The sequence below is a fragment of the Heloderma suspectum genome, chromosome 1 (assembly GCF_057233095.1).
Source record: "Heloderma suspectum isolate Gila_16-S chromosome 1, 16-S_ref, whole genome shotgun sequence".
In the NCBI taxonomy this organism is placed as follows: Eukaryota; Metazoa; Chordata; class Lepidosauria; order Squamata; family Helodermatidae; genus Heloderma; species Heloderma suspectum.
Genome location: NC_139458.1, coordinates 288,091,881 through 288,112,619, shown reverse-complemented (window position 1 = coordinate 288,112,619; position 20,739 = coordinate 288,091,881). Strand labels below are relative to the sequence as shown.

The following is a 20,739-nucleotide window of genomic DNA, read 5'->3' as shown; positions in this document are numbered from 1 at the left end:
ATTCTGCCTCCTGTTCTGAAGTGCTTTATGAAGGATCTCAACCTTACTGTTTTGCTAGAGGCATCTTCCTGTGTGTTGACCCCAGCCAGTTTGTTACTTACATGGTAGGATGGGTTAACAGTGAGAGGGAGCCCTCTTCTAGAAGGAAGGCTAGATGCTTCATAAGGCAATATAGGATTAAGACAATGTAGGGCATCTTTGCTGACCAAGGAAGAGTGTGGGTGCGTGGAGGGCAAGCTGTAAGCAAGCACAATTTGTGACATTGCACAACATCATCACTGATCATAGGGCACGTCAGTTAAGGCATGAGCCTTAGCTTCCAATGTCCTGTCTTTGTGGAGTTTGAACCAACATGAGTTAACCTTAACTCTGGTCTTAAACCACCAGGATTTTTTTAAAAAAAAATCATTGCCTTTCCCTGTTTTTTTTAAAAAGGAAATGTATAATTACAGTGTTGGCAATCCTACTCTCTCCCCAATGTATTTGAATATGCTTTCTTGCAAGTTTACCTATATGGTAAATGGGATTATAAAAACTTAACTAATGGTAATCATGGCTGGATCCACACTTACTGCCTTTTTTCAATTCCAATGAGGTTTCACCGCCTGCCTTTCACACTATGTAGTAGCCGCCTCGAATTGGAACCGGAATTTCCCACTTCCGTGCTCCTGCTTTCAATACCCTAATATCCTGGTATCTCCCCTTAATGTGCTCTGGTTTTCCGCCTTCGCTACCATGTCCAGTCGTAGTCCCCTCCCCCGCCTGTCCATACGCGGCGGTGTTTGTATTTCCTTCCTGTCCAATCACAGCTCTTGATGGCCCCATGTCTTCTTCCAGCTACTGAGCACATAGCTTCCTCAGCAGCCCCTGTTTCCTCAGCAACAAGCAAATAGGGATGTCAGAGAATTCCACAACGAATCTCGGTGAGGCCGAATGCACTTGCACCCCCGAAATCCATCATGCACCCCTGAAATCCATCATGCACCCCCGAAATCCATCATGGAACGAAGCCTCCACCCCCCCAACCCACGAAAGTTGCGCGAAACGGAGCACTTACCTGCTCCTGTTGGCGCCGACTTGCGAATGGCGGCCGCCCTGTGGCCGCCATTTGCTTCTTCACGGCCGTGATAGGCTATGTAAATACATACGTAGCCTATCATGGCTAACGCAGGGATGCCTTTTGCGTCCCTGCGGAGGCCGTGATAGGCTACGTATGCATTTACATAGCCTATCACGGCAGGCTTAAAAAAAAAGAAAAGGCGTAGGCAAATGGCGACGGCTACGGCAGCCACCATTTGCGTTCTGTATTTTTTGCCGTTTTAGCCTACGTAAATATTTACGTAGGCTATTATGGCCAAAAAAGGAACGCAAATGGCACCCACTACGTCATTTGCGTTCCCCTTTATTTCGCCGTAATAGCCTACGTAAATATTTACGTAGGCTAAAACGGCGAAAAATACAGAACGCAAATGGCGGCCCCCGTAGCCGCTGCCATTTGCGTACGTGTTTTTTTTTTATTTTTTAAGCCTGCCGTGATAGGCTACATAAATACTTACATAGCCTATCATGGCTCACTACAGGGACACAAGTGGCGGTGGCTGTGGCCGCTGCCATTTGCATCCCTGCTGCCCAGTGGCTGGATGTCCGGCCACGGGTGGAGCCTGCTGGCAGCTCCGCAGAATCACTGCGGAGTGGAGTCGACCGGGCAGGATTCCGGGGGGGTGACCAGAGTGCCTCCCCCCCCGTCGAGGATTCCGGGGGAAGGGACAGAGCGCCTCCCCCCCCACGAATGAATCCGCGAAACAGTAAGTGACTTTCATACATCCCTACAAGCACGCGCTTGTCTGATCTCGGAAGCTAAGCAGTGTTTTTCTGGATGTTTTTTTTAAAATTCAGGCATTATCCTCACAGAATCGGGGCTTCTCCGCAATTTTTTTTTTCTAATTGAGGCATGATCTTTGAAGCTTGGAAGTTGTGAAGCATGTTCTCTTGTCTTCTTCCCGCTACTAATTGCATAGCTTCCTCAGCAGCCTGTTTCCTCAGCAACAAGCAAAGGGCTGGATGTGCGTGTGCTTGTCTGATCTTGGCAGCTAAGCAGGGTCGGTCCTCGTCAGTGCTTGGATGGAGACTGCCTGGGAATCAGGCTTCCTGCACTGAGCAGGGGGTTGTTGTATCCCTTCAAATCCCCTCCTATCCCCCGCTCTGGATGTTTTTTTAAAAAAAATTCAGGCGTTATCTTTGCAGAATTGGGGCTTCTCTGCGATGTTTTTTTTTCTAATTGAGGTATGATCTTCGAAGCTTCAAAGTTGTAAAGTGAGGATAATGCCTGAATTTTTTTTAAAAAACATCCAGAGCGGGGGATAGGAGGGGGTAAAACTTAATCTCATTTGAAGGGATACAACAACCCCCTGCGCTCAGTGCAGGAAGCCTGATTGCCAGGAGGTCGCCCATCCAAGCACTGACGAGGACCGACCCTGCTTAGCTGCCAAGATCAGACAAGCACACGCACATCCAGCCCTTTGCTTGTTGCTGAGGAAACAGGCTGCTGAGGAAGCTATGCAATTAGTAGCGGGAAGAAGACAAGAGAACATGCTTCACAACTTCCAAGCTTCAAAGATCATGCCTCAATTAGAAAAAAAAAATTGCGGAGAAGCCCCGATTCTGTGAGGATAATGCCTGAATTTTAAAAAAAACATCCAGAGCGGGGGATAGGAGGGGGTAAAACTTAGTCTCCTTTGAGGGGATACAACAACCCCCTGCTCAATGCAGGAAGCCTGATTCCCAGGTGGTCGCGCATCCAACTACTGCCTGGGGCCGATCCCGCTTAGCATCCGAGATCAGACAAGCGCGTGCAGGAAAACAGCAGGAACACAGCACAGCACTCGAGTGTGAACCGAGCTCGCACATTTGATGAAGCACTGCAACGGGGAAAATGGGTGAGTGTGAATAATCACGTTTTAATGCGAGAGCATTTAACCTGACGGGACACTGAATTCATTGCGATGTAGATCGACCTCAAGTATGCCTGACATAACTTTGCCAGCAGTTGCTGCCATAGGCTTTCATGGGGCAAAAAAACATTATAGAACATTTGAGCTACTACTCAGAACTTCCCCAAACGAATGGAAAGCACACCTCAACAAATCTGAATAAGATACATGAGTAGTGTTCACTAAAATTTGAAAGAAATGTATGATTTGCCGAGCTGCAGCACTATAATGATAATTCAGGATAGTATAATTCAGAGCAATAAATAATTAGAATGTTGTTCATAAAAATATTGAATTGATTTAATTGTTTTTAAAGTTTATATAACCAACCCCATCCCAAAAGGCATGGGGTATATAACAAAGACCACCCCCTGCCCTGGGATACTAGAATAAAATCCCATTACATTATGTTAGACTTTGTTGTTGTTGTTGTTGTTATTCAGTCGTTAAGTCACGTCCGACTCTTCGTGACCCCATGGACCATAGCATGCCAGGCCTTCCTGTCCTCCGCTCTCTCCTGGAGCGTGCTCAAGTTCATATTCATTGCTATCTAGCCATCTCATCCTCTGCTGTCCCCTTCTCCTTTTGCCTTCAATCTTTCCCAGCATCAAGGTCTTTTCCAGGGAGTTTTCTCTTTGCATTAGGTGGCCAAAATATTTGAGCTTCAGCTTCAGTATCTGTTCTTCCAATAAGCAGTCAAGGTTGATTTCCTTTAGGATGGACTGATTTGACCTCCTTGCAGTCCAGGGGACTCGTAAGAGTCTTCTCCAGCACCACAGTTCGAAAGCATCGATTCTTCGGCGCTCAGCCTTCCTTAGAGTCCAGCTCTCACAGCCATACATCGCTATGGAATACGTCGCTATGGAAAACCATAGCTTTGATTATATGAACCTTTGTCGGCAAGGTGATGTCTCTGCTTCTTACTATGCTGTCTAGGTTTGCCATAGCTTTCCTCCCAAGGAGCAAGCGTCTTTTAATTTCATGGCTACAGTCACCGTCTGCGGTGATCTTGGAGCTCAAGAAAATAAAATCTGTCACTGCTTCCAGTTCTTCCCCTTCTTATGCCAGGGTCTCACCCCCTTCAGCCTTCAACCTCAGCCATGACAGAGAAAGTCTTATTTAGGTTGAAATCATATATCCACTTACTTGGGAGTAAGCCCCATTAAACTCAATGGGACTTATTTCTTGAGTAGATATTTAGGGGAGTGCTTCTGAAAAGGAGCAATTAACCAAGGTTTTAATTACACTTAATTACACTTTTACAATTACACTTAAGGTTACACTTTTAAGTCTGCAATCGCATGCACACTTACCAAGGAGTTGATCCAGCTGAACTCAATAAAGCTTACTTCTGAGCAGACGTGTTTGGTTTGCACTATTACTCACATTGATTCTCCCCTCTCCCACTGAAATCAGTGGGGTTTTGGAGTTCTGAACCTGGTTACATCCTAAATCAAAGCAGATGTGCTAGCTTGAAAAAGAGGTCTCTATGCATGCAATTGTACACTGATGGCATAATTATATTATTGTATAAGAGAAACAAGTGAGTAATTTTAAAATAAGAAGCACAATGAAAGTCCACCTAGGTATTGTGAGTCAATAGTTTAATGCAGCACAGAATATTATGAAATAGCGGGGTTCCGACCCCCACCCCCTGGGCTCAATATCAAAATAAAATGTGGCCCAAATCTAAATAAAGAATTCTGTCATAAATACATTAGGAGCTCTCCCTTTCTGAACACAGTACATCAGTGAAGGGAACACCAACTGGGGTAGCTACAGAAAATATTTTAGAAATTGTCCATCGGAGGTTCCCAGTAATTAGAGGCCACTCTGTGGAGATTGACAGGGTAAATGACCGGCTAATGTTTACACAACAAAACATATGCCCAGTACAATATCCTACACTGATGTTACTGAAACCAGAGTCCGGAAATGTACAGTGGAAACAAGACCTGGTGCCTTTCTTGTGCCAACACAAACAGCAATTACGGCACAGTGTGAGAGGAGTCCTAAAAAATACTACTGCATATCAGTAGTTCAACAAAGTCAGCACTTTTGTGTAATTGCAGGGGAAAGGGCTGAAAAACATTACAGATCTCAGCAAGCAATGGCCCTTTATGCTTTTAAACCGATCCCTGATAAAACAATGCTGGGGTCATGAGAAGGCTACTTTACCAATTTTGCTCTCACCGTGGGATCCACGGACATCTGGCTCAGCTGCGGAAGCTGGAAAACGTTTTTAATATTCTCTTGACAGTAAAAATGGACATGTGGAAAACATTCTAACCTGTTAATCTGTGGTGCTCCTGAAAAAAAAAAAGGGGGGGGGAGGAAAGTACATTTGGCTTTGTACTTTGTGATGATAAATAGAATGTCCCTAGTCCAGCTGTAAATAAGTTAATGGCACTGAAAAGAAGAATACCGGCTCCATTTTCCAAATATAGCTGCAGATGGGCATGCACCTGCGTAACTCTCCTGGTGTAATAAATGACAGGAGATGCTTTTAATTTGACGATATATTTGGTCAACTAATTTATCTTTTTTTAAAAAAGAAAATTGCATAATATTGTTTGCAAAAGTTTGTGTCTTCTGAACCGACATTATTGAATTGATTGAGGACACCATCCTATACTCTCTTTGCTGGGAGTAAGCCTCATTGGGACTCACTTTTGAGTATCCATTAATAGGATTACAGTGTAATTAGTTAATGATTGGAAGTATTTTAACCTTGCGTTTCTATTTTTTTTAATCGTCAGGGTGGTTTACAATCTAAGCACTTCTATTCACACCTCTGGGAGACTAAAATTAACATCTCAGCAGGCTGAATGCCAGAAAAGAAATGACTTTGCGGAGACATGGAAGGCCATCAGAGAAGGAGAGAAGTGGGCCTCCCTTGGCAGAGGTTTCCAAAGTCTAGGTGTGGTCACAGAGAAGGCCCTCTTCCATGTCCCAACCAAGAACAACTCAGATGTTGGTGGGATGTGGAGGACAGCCTCTATAGAGGATTTCAGTGGATGGGTAAGCTGGAATGTGTAATATTTTGCAGGTGCAGCCATTCAAGGAGTTGTTAAATAAAATATAAATTTGGAGAAGGGTTTAAAATTATAATTACATAGTCAGATATTCGTGACTTTTATACTTCTCTACATAAAGCCTACAAAGTGATTCAGGGCCAAACTGGATGCTGTTCAATTGAGTGAATGGCTTTTTAAAAAGAAAATTACAGGTATGGGGCTCAGTTTCAGAAAGTGATGCTTGTGTGTCGATAGGATTTTAACTCTTTGTTCCCTTATAGCTGCTATTTCCCGGGGGGGGGGACTTCCATTGAACTAAATGGAACCCCCCCCCATGAAAATAGGCATGGAAGGCCTGATCCAGATTGAGACTGCCTTGGGGGGGGATAGATTAAAGCCCCTCCCCCCCATGCTAGGGTCCCAATCCATATGGGGGGGGGATATGCACAGTTTACTTTGACAATTTCATGAATTGCATTTAATCTTGTTTTGCCCTCAGAGGAAGTTCTTTATTTTTAAATAGTTAGACTGATAATGATCATCGTTAAGAATGAGTTTTGAAAATAGGAGAATGTTCACCTGCTGGCAAAAGCAGAGGAAGGAAGTAGGCTGGCAGATCTTTCTCGACAGGGAGCTCAAATAAGGAAATGCTACTATAGAAAAATCCCAGCCATTTTCACTTCCATTAAAAAATGAAAGGGAAGCAAGATGTCATCCTCTTATCTGTTGGAATGGGGATAAGTTATACAGAAGATTATTAGGTAATATAGAAAGGATTCATCCAAACAACAATTTTTTCAAATAATGTGATGTTTCATTTTTAAATTAACACCTAATTATGTTTAAATTTAAAATAGAAAGGAGCAACAGAGACATGCATGTGCAAATGCATGTACCAGCCCAGTGATCCCAGTATGCCAGACCTGAATACAGATCTCTTGCATGTGTTGGCTGCTCTATTCAGTTTGCATGTGTAGGCTGGGTTCCTCCTTCACTGATATAATGAAGAAGTTCTTGGGGGTTTGAGGTGGTGGAAACTTTGAATGCGCATAGTAAACAACTATAGCAGCAGGATGTTGTAATTACAACTGCGGCAGGAGGATGTTTTGTTGAAGGGTTTCTGTTTGATGCTTTACTATCTGGAATGGCATTTATCATCCTTTTCTTTGTTTAGCCTTGCCTTGAATGAAAATGGAAATGATAGAGCACTTAGATAAACTCCCTTGGGTTTTATCTGATGGCGGCTTTGCCTTAATAGTGGAAAGCGCTTCCACTCATGCTAGTTGGGTCACTTGATTTTTGCCACCCCCCTACTCATTTGAAAAGCAGCTCCAGAGGGTTGGGGACCCTCATAAAAGAATGGGATATGGCATGGAGGGCTGCAGAAGGAAGGATGAATTGATGAAAATTGTGTGCCCTGACTTGCATGAGCAGAAGAGCTTTCTGCTAAGGCAAAGCCACCAGTTGGTACACGCCCCTGAATGTCTGTACCGTACATTGCATTTGCAAATCATACAATATGCAGAATAAAAATGATCTGAATACTACCATGGGATAAGGAAAGAAGAAAATCATAAAATTCAGCTTGCATTTTGTTGACATCTTTCCAATAGGAAGAATAGAAGCAAATAGAAAAGAAGCGAACATGATGAATTCATGGATTAGCTGGGATGTTCAGGGTCAATCTTGTATTGTTATAACATCTGTTCCACAGTGGATATTTCAGCAGGCTTTACCAGAATGTTTTGAAGAGTCTTTGGCACATTTTTTTTTTTTAATATAAGACAAATAATCCTGAGAAACAGCCAAACTTTTAGTATGTTAAAATCGTGTTTTTGAAGGTGGCCTTGTCTAAACACCTGGAACTGAGACAGGAAAATCTTCTGGGAAATGTTGCATATCCAGATATTCCTAAGAATAGGAATTTTCAGCTTTTCTGCCTTTTCAGCCATAGCCTTGACGCATTGGAAAGGAGCCTTCAGAAAACGAATGCCAACAATATACCTATCTTTTGGCCTTTAGGTAGGGATGTACGAAAGTGACTTACCTTTTCGCGGATTCTGTTCATGGTGGGGGGGAGGCATTCCGTCCCTCCCCCCGGAATCCTCGACGGGGGGGGAGGTGATCTAGTCCTCCCCCCCGGAATCCTTGATGGCCGGCTGTGCTCCGCGGCGGCTCCGCGGAGCAGCTGGCCAGGCCCAGGCCAGGGCCGTCCGCAGCCGGATTTCCAGCCGCGGAGGGCTCTGGTTAACAACAACAACAACAACAACAAACGTGTACGCAGATGGCAGCGGCTATGGCCGCCACCATTTGCATTTCTTATTTTTCACCGTCTTAGTCTACGTCAATATTTACGTAGACTAAGACGAAGAAAAGGGCAACGCAAATAGTGCCCACTATGCTATTTGCGTTCCCCTTTCTTTTCTTTGTCTTAGTCTACGTAAATATTGACGTAGACTAAGACGGCGAAAAATAAGAAATGCAAATGGCGGCGGCTGTAGGTGCCGCCATTTGCGTACGCATTTTTTTTTTTAAACCCAGACGTGATAGGCTACGTAAGTCTTTACACCTTACGTAAAGCCTATCACGTCTATGGGGGGGCGAGACACAGACTGCAAATGGCAGCGGCGGCAGCCGTTCGGGAGACCAGCCGCCGCCACTTCTGAAGCCGCCGCTGGAGCCGCCGCCGTCCGGAACATCCGCCCCAGGTAAGTCTAATCCCGGGGGGGATCCGCGGGGGGTGGGGGGGTGGCAGGCCATTCTGCAATGTATTTCAGGGGGCCAAATGCACTGGCATTTGGCCTCACCGAGATCCGTCGCAGAATTCTCTGACATCCCTACCTTTAGGGAGAATTGTTTTGGGTAAAACTTTGGCCTTTAGAGGAAAAACATGTAAACAAGTATTGGGGGTGGTTACGATGCTGCACCTATGTTTTGCTTTGTTTTTCGGGCCTTGCTGTGAAGAAGCTGGGCTTTTAAAAGTGTTCTGGGTTACTATCCAGCTGAAGTTAAGCACTTTAAGCCCCACTGATTTCAGTGGGGATTAAGCACATCCTTAACTCCCTCTTTGAACTGAATGGGATTTAAATGAGCTTAAATTTTGGAAGAGTTGTTCCCTTTGTATTTTTAGAACTGTTTAAGCATTGGAGGGAGCAATCCTATGGCCACTAGTCAGCAGCTAGATGGCCATAGGATATCTGGTTTTCCGGGAACCGACCTCAGAGCCTGCGGTCTGAGGTTGGTTCCCGGAGAACCGACCTTCCCCTGCTTCCGTGCTGCCTCACAGGCAGCGTGGAAAAGCTCCGTCCTCTGCGCTTGCAAATGGAGCATGGAGTGGCCAAAATGGGGCGTTCCGGAGTGGGGAGGGTGGAAATGCTGATACGACACATCCTATGTGTCGTCTGGCAGCCTCCTCCCCCGCTCTGTCCTCCCGTGGCTAGACAGCCGAAAACGGCTGTCTACCTGCAAATGCAGGGCAGGAGAAGCGTGGAGGGAATGATCCCCTCTGTGCTTCTCCTGCCCTGCATTGGATAGGCGGTCGCTTCCGAATTTGGAGGTGGCCGCCTATCTGCATAGGATTGTACCCTAAATGGGCTTATAACAACCCCATGAGGTGAGCCACAGTTATTACCATTTCACAGATGGGGTACCACCCTAGGCCATTTAATGAATCCTCATCTGAGATGAGATATGAGTGAAGGTTGGTCTGCACACTTTCAGTTTAATATTTATTTGAATAGACTAGAAGTGCATAATATCTCTTTTGCAGGTTTTTTCAGCTATGGACAATTTTGCAAATGTGGACATACATTGCTTTTTGGCCAAAAAACTAGTTTTTTCCCAAATCTAGCCAAAGTTTAAGCACTTCCAAGCCCTATTGGTTTTAATCTCATTCTTAAATTTCTCCCACTGAAAACAATGGGACTTAAAAACTAACTTAATGTTGGATGGCCTTGAAACCTGTACAGATTCCTAGCAATGTAGATAGGGCCAAACTACACATGGGGGGTTGTAAATGAAAGCCCCCACATTTTCTCTGTCTCAAAAAGCATCTGTGGGGATCTGATTTAGATGGAGGCCACAGTGCAGGGGAAAGGGCTATCACAGAACTCCCACACAACATGTAGTTTGGGCCATTATCTTCAAGGAACCAGGAGTATCTCCGCATCACATATGTATATCAACAGTACAACAGCAAACCAAAGTGGCATGGCACTATACATGTGGCAAAAGAAGTATGTGAAGTGATAACTTGCACATCTCACTTGTAGTGGATAAATTTAATGAATTCTGGAATGAAAGAATCCTAAAAACCAAGCCTAGCCACACTGTGAGCCTTACTTGGGCAGCTGTTAGGGCTGAAACACCTGATGACTGTCCACGTCCTCGTTTTTAATGTTTAAAAATGTTTTTTGTATGTGCTCTGGCACTAAGCAGCTTCCAGCTGCCATCTTGAATTTGCCCCCAATGCCCTTAAAGTTAATGTGCATGCGGGAGATTGACACCATTGTGTTTTTGAGGGGAAAAGATGACTGCTGCAAAAGAAAAAAGAAAAAGAGGCAGCCATGTTTTTGGGTGGCGGCCATCTTTATCCACAGAAAAATGGTAATGGCCATCTACTGCTCCCCCAACCCCCTCAGGGCTCCAGACAACTTAACATCCAGGACATTGTTGTCAAACTTAAGATGGCAGCCCATAGCTGGTCAGTATTGGCATGCCAGAAAAAAAGGGGTTTTATTTAAGAAACTGGGCCCAGGGAATGCATCAGGGGGCAGAGCCACCTGCAGAAGAAGAGCCTACAGGATGGCGCTTTGGCAAGGGTCCCTGTATACCTGGTTCTGGCCTTGCATGGTATTTTTCTGGAGCAGATATAACATGGGACTTAAAAACTAACTTAATGTTAACTTAAAAACTAACTTAATCATCACAACTTACATTTTTAGATGTAGACATACATCTCAAAATGTGTAACATTGATGCTTGTGAATCAGTTCTGTGCCTATTTCATGAAAGCAACCTTTTTGCTAATGCAACCACAACATTCTGTTTTGTAAACAGCAGCGGCTTGCATGGAAGGCATATGTAAAATATTATGAAGGTATCATATTAACACACAGCTTGTGGCACCCTTTTTCTTTGCAAGCGCGAACATCTAGACTTGAAGATCTTGAATAAAAAGCCCTTGATTGTTCTCAGATTTAGGTCAATCAAACAAAAAATGACACATTTTAAGGCACTAGTGCCACCAAGTGGCCAGTGAAATAATAGTTTTCAAGTTTCTAATCTTTATTTAAGAGCAAGCACTTCACCTAACTCTTCTTCATTCCACTGTGAAAACAAGGAGGTTACTAAACATATGGGAGGCCAATACAGAGTCGTAAGCTGTGGAGACCCAGGTAGACAGTTTGTGTATAAGTGTAAGTTTCCAGTGAAGCTGCCAAATGTACTGTCTACAGACATTTGAAGGAGCCCACACAATCAATTGTGAGTGCCAAGAAATCAATTTCCTTTGATTACAAGTGGGAGAAACTTGCCAAATGCATGAGCAGATAGATGCAGCTGATTAGGATGCTGTTTTAGGAACACTTGAAAAGATCAAAACCAAGAATCCTATGTTGTGTCTGTGGCCACAATTCAGAACACGTTTATGAACGCTCAAGTCCCAGCCATTTCAGTGGGTGGCTTTTCCGCACTTGTGAGACTTTAAGATGCCGCTTTGAATATGGTCAATGATATTTTAAAATAAGCCGCACAAAGCACGGGGTTAAAGGTACAATAGCAGATGAAGAGAAATGACATCTGAATAATTTAAAGAAACTTGCCTAGTTGTACAGAATACAGAAAATGTTCTCAGCTCATGTTAGCCTTTTTTCAAAAAAATATGCCCTGCACTAATGAGCATTTTAACTGAGAATAGTCACTTTGATGAAAAACACTAGGCTTTGCTGTGATTGCTTTCTAGATGGGAGTTCATATTGTGGATTCTGCAGTTGCTGGTTTAGGAGGTTGCCCCTATGCAAAAGGTGCCACAGGAAACGTAGCCACAGAAGATGTGATATACATGCTTAATGGCTTAGGAATCAATACGGTAAGCTGTTTTTTGTTTTTGTTTTTAAAAAATGTGCCTATCAGGTTTTGCACATTTCCTAAAATTAAATTAGAGAGTGGCGAAAAAATGTTGATATAAAATACATAATATGCATATATCTGTATCTATATAATTCATTGCAACTAACAAGACATGTAGCTATGAATCATTATACACTGATACATTCTAGATGGACACTGTGGGGAAGTGTTAGACTATTTAGCATGCTTGATCTTGTCAGAAGGCTGACCTTGTAGGCATTTGTTACAAAAAAATAAACTTGATTGGAAATTCATTGTTACCAACAGAAGACTTTCCAAGGAGCAATTGTACAATTGTATTCTGTCTGTAAGTCGTTTGATGCCCTCTATTCTAGCAATTGGTGTGCACAGACCATTTGGGCTTCACATTCATAAGACATGTGCATGAAAAACCCCATTGGACATGTCTATGTATGGGGGAAAACCATAATACTGGTTTATGTATTTCTGTATTGACTGTTTCATCTGGCAATGTAAGGTTTCAAGCAGATGTCTTTCTGAGTCCTGCTACCTGCATGCACTGGGCATTATAGGAGAAAAGGGGAAATTGATTCTAGATTAATCATGCCACCCTGTAGCTTCTAAAACAATAGCTAACGGGGCTGATCCTCATCTGGTCCCCATATAATTAGGAACATAAGAGAAGCCTTGCTGGATCAGTCTGATGGCCTATGTATTCCAGCATTCTGTTGCCACATGGGCCAACCAGCTGTCTGTGGGAAGCCCACAAGCAGTGCAATAGCAACCTCCCACTCATGTTTCCCATCAAGTGGTATTCAGAGGCATACTGCTACTGCTACTAGCCATCATGACTAGTAGCCATGGATAGCCTTATCCTCCATGAATTTGTCTAATCCCCTTTTAAAGCCATCCAAGTTAGTGACCATCACTTAAACTTGTGACAGGGAATTACATAATTTAATTACGTGTAGTGTGAAGAAATGCTTCCCTTTGCTTGTCCTGAACTTCTGACCATTCAGCTTCAATGGATGACCCTGGGTTTTAGTATTATGAGAGAGGAAGAAAAAGTTCTCCCTAATCACTTTCTCCACACCATGTATAATTTTGTACACCTCTATAATTTCTCCCTCCTTACTTGACTTTAAGCTAAAAAGCCCCAAACATTGAACTTTTTCTCATAGAGGAGTTCCTCCAGCTCCTTGCTAACTTTGGTTGCTCTTTTCTGCATGTTTCCAGCTCTACAATATTGTTTTTGAGCTGTGGTGACCACAACTTTACACCGTATTTCAAACTGTGTTTGAAATGGTCAAACCAAAGAGTTATGTAAAGGGATTATAATATTGGCAGTTTTATTTTTTAGTTCTTTCTGAAAGATTCCCAGCATGCAATTGCCATTTTCACAGTAGCTGCACACTGAGGAGGTGTTTTAATTGGGCTACCCACCACAACCCCAAGATCCCTGTCTTGGTCAGCCATTCAGCTTCTCTGCAATCTCCTTATCCTCCTCTAGAATTCTTTTAACCCCGTTGTCATCCAATGGTCCAACTGCCTCCCTAGCTGGTTTCCTGTTCCTGATATATTTAAAGAATTCTTTATTGCTATCCTTGATGTTATTAGCAATATGCTCCTCAAAATGCTTTTTTTTGCATCTCTTATTGTCTGCTTGCATTTCCTTTGTGCAAGTTTGTGTTCTATTTTGTTCTCATTCGGGCAAGACTTCTATTTTTTGAAGGAAACCTCTAATAGCTTTTCTCTAATAGCTTCCTTTACCATGCTTGTTAACCATGCTGGTGACCTCTTAGCCTTGGTGGTACCTTTCCTGACCTGCTAGATGAGCTTCTGTTACTGTGGCTTTGAGTAATCCCAAGCATTCTGAAGAGATTTCACCTTCTTGACATTCGCTTTCTTTTTACCAATCTCCTCATTTTTATATATATTCCTCTTTTGAAGTCAAATGGCAATTTCCCATTATATATACACTGGATTTGATAGCAAGGTGGCTACTGTTTCCAATCAGTTCAGCAACACCTACATCTTGCACTAGGACCTGGGAGTCACTTCCAGTTAAGTCCAGGGTCACCTCCATTCTGATTAGCTCCTGTTCTAGGGCAAAATTATTTAGCATATCTAGAAATGTTACCTCTTTGTTTTGGCCATACCCAGTCTGTACGAGGTAGGCTGCATTTATCCAGACTTTGTGACAGTCATTGAAGTCACCCATTACTGTTACACTTTCTCCTTTGGATGCTTCCCTGTTTTCATTCTCCATTTCAAGGTCACCCTGAGCATTTTGGTCAGGAGGGACAACAGCATGTGTCCCAGTATTATCTTGGGCACCTGGTATTGTTACCTACCGAGTTTATATGGAGGTGCTGTGTTGCCAAGAGGCAATGGTTCTTTTTAGGATTCAGAAATAGGAAATACACTAATGGGTGAAGGCTAAGGATTTTATTAAGCAAGAACAAATTAACAGAGTAATTCTAGAAGAGCACTGCAATGCAATGATTGCATCAAGCAACTACAAAGCAAGATTGTAAGGCTTATATCCCTACAGTTGCTAGGAATCCCATCGCAATATGGCAACAGATGTAACTCCAGTAATGTCCTTCTCTTAAGCAGCCCTTTTCCGGATTGGCCTGCATTGACATCCCACCCTGGGAGTGTCTCAGGGATTCATATATACTATTATTCTCATATTAACCCATCTCCTGTCCTGGCCATACTCTAATGATTTGGGGAATGTTTGGCAGTAAGCCAGCATAGATAACTCCATCCCATCTACTGTGGATAACCTTGAGATCTCACCAGAGGCTTATTAGAGATGTCATGAGAGTCTGTGGGGGGGGGGATCCAATGGAGTCCCCCTCGCCTGCCCTCCCAGACCCCACTCACTGAACCGTGGGGCACTCATGGACCCGTTCGGTGAGCACTCTGTGGCTTGATGAGCACCCAGCAGCTGCCCTGTCCTCCTGGCGAGCTGCCATTGTGCGCAACAATGGCAGCTTGGGAACTCCTGGGTGAGTAATGTTGCATAATTGGCAGATGTAAAAGGCCCATTTACGCAACAATATAAGCATGAATTGAGCATTCACACCTGTAATGTTGCATCAATTGGCCCTTTACAGCCACCAATTACATAACATTACCTACCCAGAAGCTCCTGAACCGCCATTGCTGTGCACAATGGCAGGTCGCTAGGAGGACAGACAGCCCTCTGGCTTTGTCAGGTGCTTGCTGGGCAGTGACGAAGCTCACACAGCACCGCGAGCAGGAGAGGGTGGCGGCAGTGGCTCGGTGAGCGCCTGACAAAGCCAGGTGTGGATGAGCCCATCCATCCCTAAGGCATATCTACTAGTCTCTCAAGTTGTTCAGTCTCAAACAGTAACTGACCCTAGGAAGAAGAAACATAGCTAACGACTAAAAGCAAAAGACCAACCGGAAGTCTAGGCACAGAAGGAGCAATTGTTGTACACAACGAACTCCTTGAATAACAGTTGTTTTCTGCGTTTCCACTACAGGTGCCTGCCCTATTTGAGTTTCTAGTTCGTTTGATACTCTTCAACATACATAGTCACAGTGTCCTTCCCTGTTCTTCCTGTAGAGTTTTATCTGGAGACTATACAAAGCTCCTTAGTGCTCGCCAGCCTGTTTGTTCTCACTGGCAGGCGTCAAAGCTTTGGCCACTGATCTCAAAGCTGGTATGACTCAACTGTGCAGGCATGGCCAATCACATGGGTCTTTCTCATGGAACCTTCCTCCCAGAGTAGTGCCATTTCCATGGAAAAGTGTATATGCAAGCAACTCTTACTCATATGGTTGGATTATTTAATTTCTTTAATGAATAATATTGTATTTAATTCTCATGCATATAAAGATGTGAATTTGCACATACACTGAACCAGTACTCCCAGGATGGGAATATACATGCTTAAAACAAGACCCGCCCCCCTCCATTAAAGGGCTTAGAGTTTATTTTCCTGTTTGCTAGTGTTTCTCTATTGATATCAGGTACCACTTACTAACATTAAACATTGCCTAATGTTTACATTTGGTCTGAACTGTCTCCTGGCTTCCTTTCAGCTCCAAGTTCATGTTCTTGCTTTGTTGACTGAAGTCGCTTAAAGGGGGACACAATGGATGAAATGGTTTTTGAGTATCTGTCAGATGGGCTGTGCTCTTAATGCCTCTTTGAAAACAGTGTTCAGAATGGTTAGTCAAATTGTTAATTAACTGAAAGAAAGCTGAACTTGAGCCATCTACAGATATAGCATACAGTGCTGCAAAGGGCATCTTGGTATCACAGGTCTACAACAACTGTGAAAGTTTGTCAAGAGACAAGAATAGGGTGTAAAGTGCATATGTCGTCGTTGTTTGTTTACAGAATTTGTGTGCCAAAATCAGTGGGGTTTTGGAATCCTAAAATAGTAACTATTCAGTACTGTTACACTTCAGACTCAAACATATTTGCCTAGAAGTATCTCCATCTGATTACTAAAGAATGTATCCCATGCCTCAGTGTACATTCAATAAAATTTACTTCCAAGCATAAATGTGCATGAGATCTGAGCTTGTATTCAAAGTAGGTAGGTACTTGACTTGGCTTTTCTGAATAGTTGATCCATCTTAGATTCAAGGCAGCTTTTCCTAAATGGACTTTTCCAAATTAAAATTGAAGAATGCTTTGTAAAATAGGAAGCTGCCTTCTACCAGGTCAGACTATTTGTTGACCTTGCCCAGAATGATCTACCCTGATGGGCACTGGTTCTCTGGGATCTCAGGCAGGTTCCCATCATCAGCTACCTGACCCTTTTAACTGGAGATTGCCTGGGATTGAACCTGTGACCTTCTGCATGCAGAGCATGTGATCTACCACTGAGCTATTGCTTGTCTGGAAATTTGATGAAGAGATAGGGCAGAATGACCTGTCCTTACTGAAGGCTGATTAGAAGGAGGAAAAGCAGCACAGTGAATCATGCAGAGGGACAGCAGAATATTTCAGTCTCACTGGAGCTTTAATTATTTATTTCTCAAGGCGCTTGGCATGTTTGGGTTCTCTGATGCAGAGTTTGGGAGTGACTATTTTAGGGAATCCTCGGAGTACTATTCACAAGCTCCTGCAGTACTATGGGCATGTGCTCTATATTATCCTATCTTCTTTTGCTAACGCCAGAGACAGAAGATGAGATGAAGTATTAGAAATCTAAATCCCAGGGCCACCAACTGTGGTGGCGTGGTAGGAGGACTCTTCTTATGCCTGATGCTAGGCATTCTGATATTGAACAAAGTTCCTGCCTATTAGACTGGCCTTAGTGCAAGAGTTCCACCATACATTCCTATCACCAGCAAGTCTCTCAGTTTTTCTGTATGTTTCCTACTTAGTGTCAACCTCCCTTCCTTCTCCCACTGTCCCAATACTTTCTGCTGCTACCCTCTGAAAATATTTCCTGAAAAGAAGCATCCCTTTCCGTCATGCTCTAGCCTTCTTTATGCCATTCAGTTTCTCTCAGCACGTAGTTCACTCTCTAGGACAGGGCTAGGCAACCTGGTGCCTTCCAGATGTTTTGAACTTCAGCTCTCATCAGGGCCAGCGAGCATGGTCACATGCTGCGAGTTTAAATCCAAAACATCTAGACGGCTCCAGGTTGGGCAAGGCACCTCTAGGATCAGACATCTTGGTCATTTACAACTAACATCCTTGGTTCCATAACCAGTGGGATGGCCAGTAAATGGGCAAGATTACGTGGCCACAATAAAATAGGCTATAGCTGAATAAATGCTCATTTTTGTTCCCATCTAGCCCAGACCCCCATGTTCCTTTCCCTTGACCACTGCAGGACCAGACCAAAGGTCCATCACATCCAGCATACTTCCTCCTGAAGTGGCCTACCAGAGGCCCCTGGGAAACCCAAAGCAGGATTGGAATGGAATAGCCTTCTCCTACTGTTGATCTCCATGCAGTGGCTTAATGCCTCTGATCCTGGAGATTCCTATAACTATCATAGCTAAAAGCTATCTAATGGCTTCCTTTAGTTCTATTCTCTTATGCTGGTTTCTTCTGTTGCCTTCCTTCTGTTAACTCACTTGCATATGTCTACTGTATCATTTGACTATTTTTCTCAGGCCTTGCTGCCTTGCTGCCTTTGCTTCCTCTTCCTTGCCTAGGCTCCAAGTGGGTTCTGCCACAGCTTCCCTTCCCTTGGACCTTGCTTCCCCTGCAAAATACTTCTCTGTCCTCAACATGTGCCTTTCCATACACTAAGACAACCTTCCCCAACTTGGTGCCCTCTAGAAGTTTTGGACTATATTTCCTATCAGCCCCAGCCAATATGGCCAGTAATCAGGGATGATAGAATTGTAGTCCAAAACAACCAGAGAGCACCAGGTTGGGGAAGGCTGTTTTAGTGTATGGACAGGCACACGCTGAGGCAAGGGATCCTGGTCTGAAGTAGTGAAAAGCCTTTAAGTTCAAACCCAGTAATTTGAATTAAGCCCCAAAACAAACTGGGAAGTCAAGCAGTGCAGTTGGCAAAGCACAGGCATAATGTAATCAGAGTGCCCAGCCCCAGTTAACAGCTTTGCAGCTGTATTTTGGACTAATTCATTTTAAAAACCATCTTCAAAGGCAGCCCCATGTACAATACATTGCAGTAATCTAAGCTGGAACACCGAGGCCAGGCTATCTGTCTGTAGGTGGGGTTGCAACTCACACACAACCTAAGCTGGCGGAAGATGCTACAGGCCATAGAGGCAACTTGTGTCTCCAATGGCAAAGATGAATTAGTGAGCAGCCTCCCTCTGCAAACGTGTTCCTCTAGTGGGAGTTTAATCCTGCTTAGCGCCATGTGAACACCAGTAACTCAGGCCGATGAGCAATGCGCCAACCAGACTGCCATCTTTTCTGGATTGAACTTCAGTGTACTGGCCTTCATTCAGTCCATTACAGTACCCAGGTCTTAGGTTAGCACTATCCCCAACTCATCTTAATTGCATAAACAAGAGACATAGACATGAATGTTAGCTGAGTATTGATGACAACTCACTCCAAACATCTGGATAACCTCAGCAATTTCATGTAGATGTTACAAAGCACAGGGGACAAAATGTAAGACTGTGGGACCCCACAGCACAGGAAATATGGGAGATAGGCAGACTCACAGACGGATGGTGTGGAGAAACTGGATAGGGCGACATTTTTCTCCCTCTCTCATGATACTAGAACCTGGGGTCATCCCATGAAGCGGACTGGTGGGATATTCTGGACAGATAAAAGGAAATACTTCTTCACACAGCACAGAGTCAAACATGGAATTCGGTACCACAAGACGTAGCGATGGCTACCAATTTAGATGGCTTTATAAGGGGGTTAGACAAATTTCTGGAAGAGGAGGCTATCAATGGCTACTAGTCCTGATGGCTATGCGCTACCGCCAGTACCAGAGGCAGTAAGCCTATGTACACCTGTTGTACATAGTTGCTGGGGAACATGGATGGAGGGTGCTGTTGCACTTATGTCCTGTCGAAGGGTTTCCCATCAACAGCTGGTCAGCCACTGTGTGAACAGAATGCTGAACTAGGTGGACCCTTGGTCTGATCCAGCATGGCTCTTCTTATGTTCTTATAATATTAAAATATAATATTACATTACAAATTATTACATTACAAATGTAATAAATGAATGAATTAATGAATGAATGTGACACATTATATGGAGATATTAAATGATTACAGGGTATGTTGATCAGGATTCTAATGAAGTTTCTGTCTGACATTGAATAACTTGAATGATTTGAAGAGATATAAAAATAACATCTCTTTCCCTCTTTCTTTCAATTTTAGGGTGTGAATATTTGCAAGGTTATGGAAGCAGGTAACTTCATTTGCACAGCCTTGAACAAGAAAACTAATTCTAAAGTTGCGCAAGCTTCATTCAGTGGTTGAGCTGCAAGACAAGTAGTGCTGTTTTTAGAAGTTAAATATTTGTCCATCAATATGCTCTGCCTATTTATAGCTGCATAAGGCAAACCTATTGCAAAAAAGAAAAGAAAAAAAGAAATCATTTCAGCAGAGGGGGAAGTGGCAGCATAGTCAATATTTGATATGCCAATGGCAGCAGTGTATTATAAAATCAGAGTGGATACCCTCGGGCCTGGTTGCCAAATGAAACTCTCTCCCCCTTTCCTCTGGGCCCGTGGAGATTGCCATCCTGCAACCAACCATGGCCTCTGTTAACTGGGCCCCATCTGGCTTCTGATCTCATTCTAAACACTATGCCCATGGGACTCTTCAAGGGAGTGTAGCTGTGTTTAAGTGTGCAGATAAGAGTACATGCATGCTTGCTTACGGTGTGAGAAAGAAAATGTATGTTTCAGGCAGAGAAAGTACTCACCATGCCCATGTATTTAACTGAACATACCTCAATATGAGATTTTGCCATAGAAGTACGTATGCGTCAGCTGAAGTAGGCTGTAGCCCATGAAAGCTTATGTCATAATATAATTGTTAGTCTTTTAAGATGCACTTTGCTTCCCTTCTGCTCCTCCTCTGGAAACATGAATGTGTGTGCTTTCTGGTGCAGTCTGCTGACCTATTTATAAAACATAGATCCTGACCAAGAAAGAATCTCCACCCTGGTATCAAACGTG

General features: G+C 43.6%; 1 protein-coding gene across 1 annotated transcript in view; it reads left to right on the top strand.

Annotated features, from left to right (window-relative positions):
• The window catches only part of HMGCLL1 (3-hydroxy-3-methylglutaryl-CoA lyase like 1), a 105,437-nt gene extending 84,698 nt beyond the window's left edge, over positions 1–20,739 (top strand). Inside the window, exons 8-9 of the mRNA XM_084830996.1 lie at positions 11,970–12,095; positions 19,934–20,739. Coding sequence (XP_084687122.1) covers positions 11,970–12,095; positions 19,934–20,035 — 228 coding nt within the window. The 3' untranslated portion in view covers positions 20,036–20,739. The remainder of the gene's footprint in view (positions 1–11,969; positions 12,096–19,933) is intronic.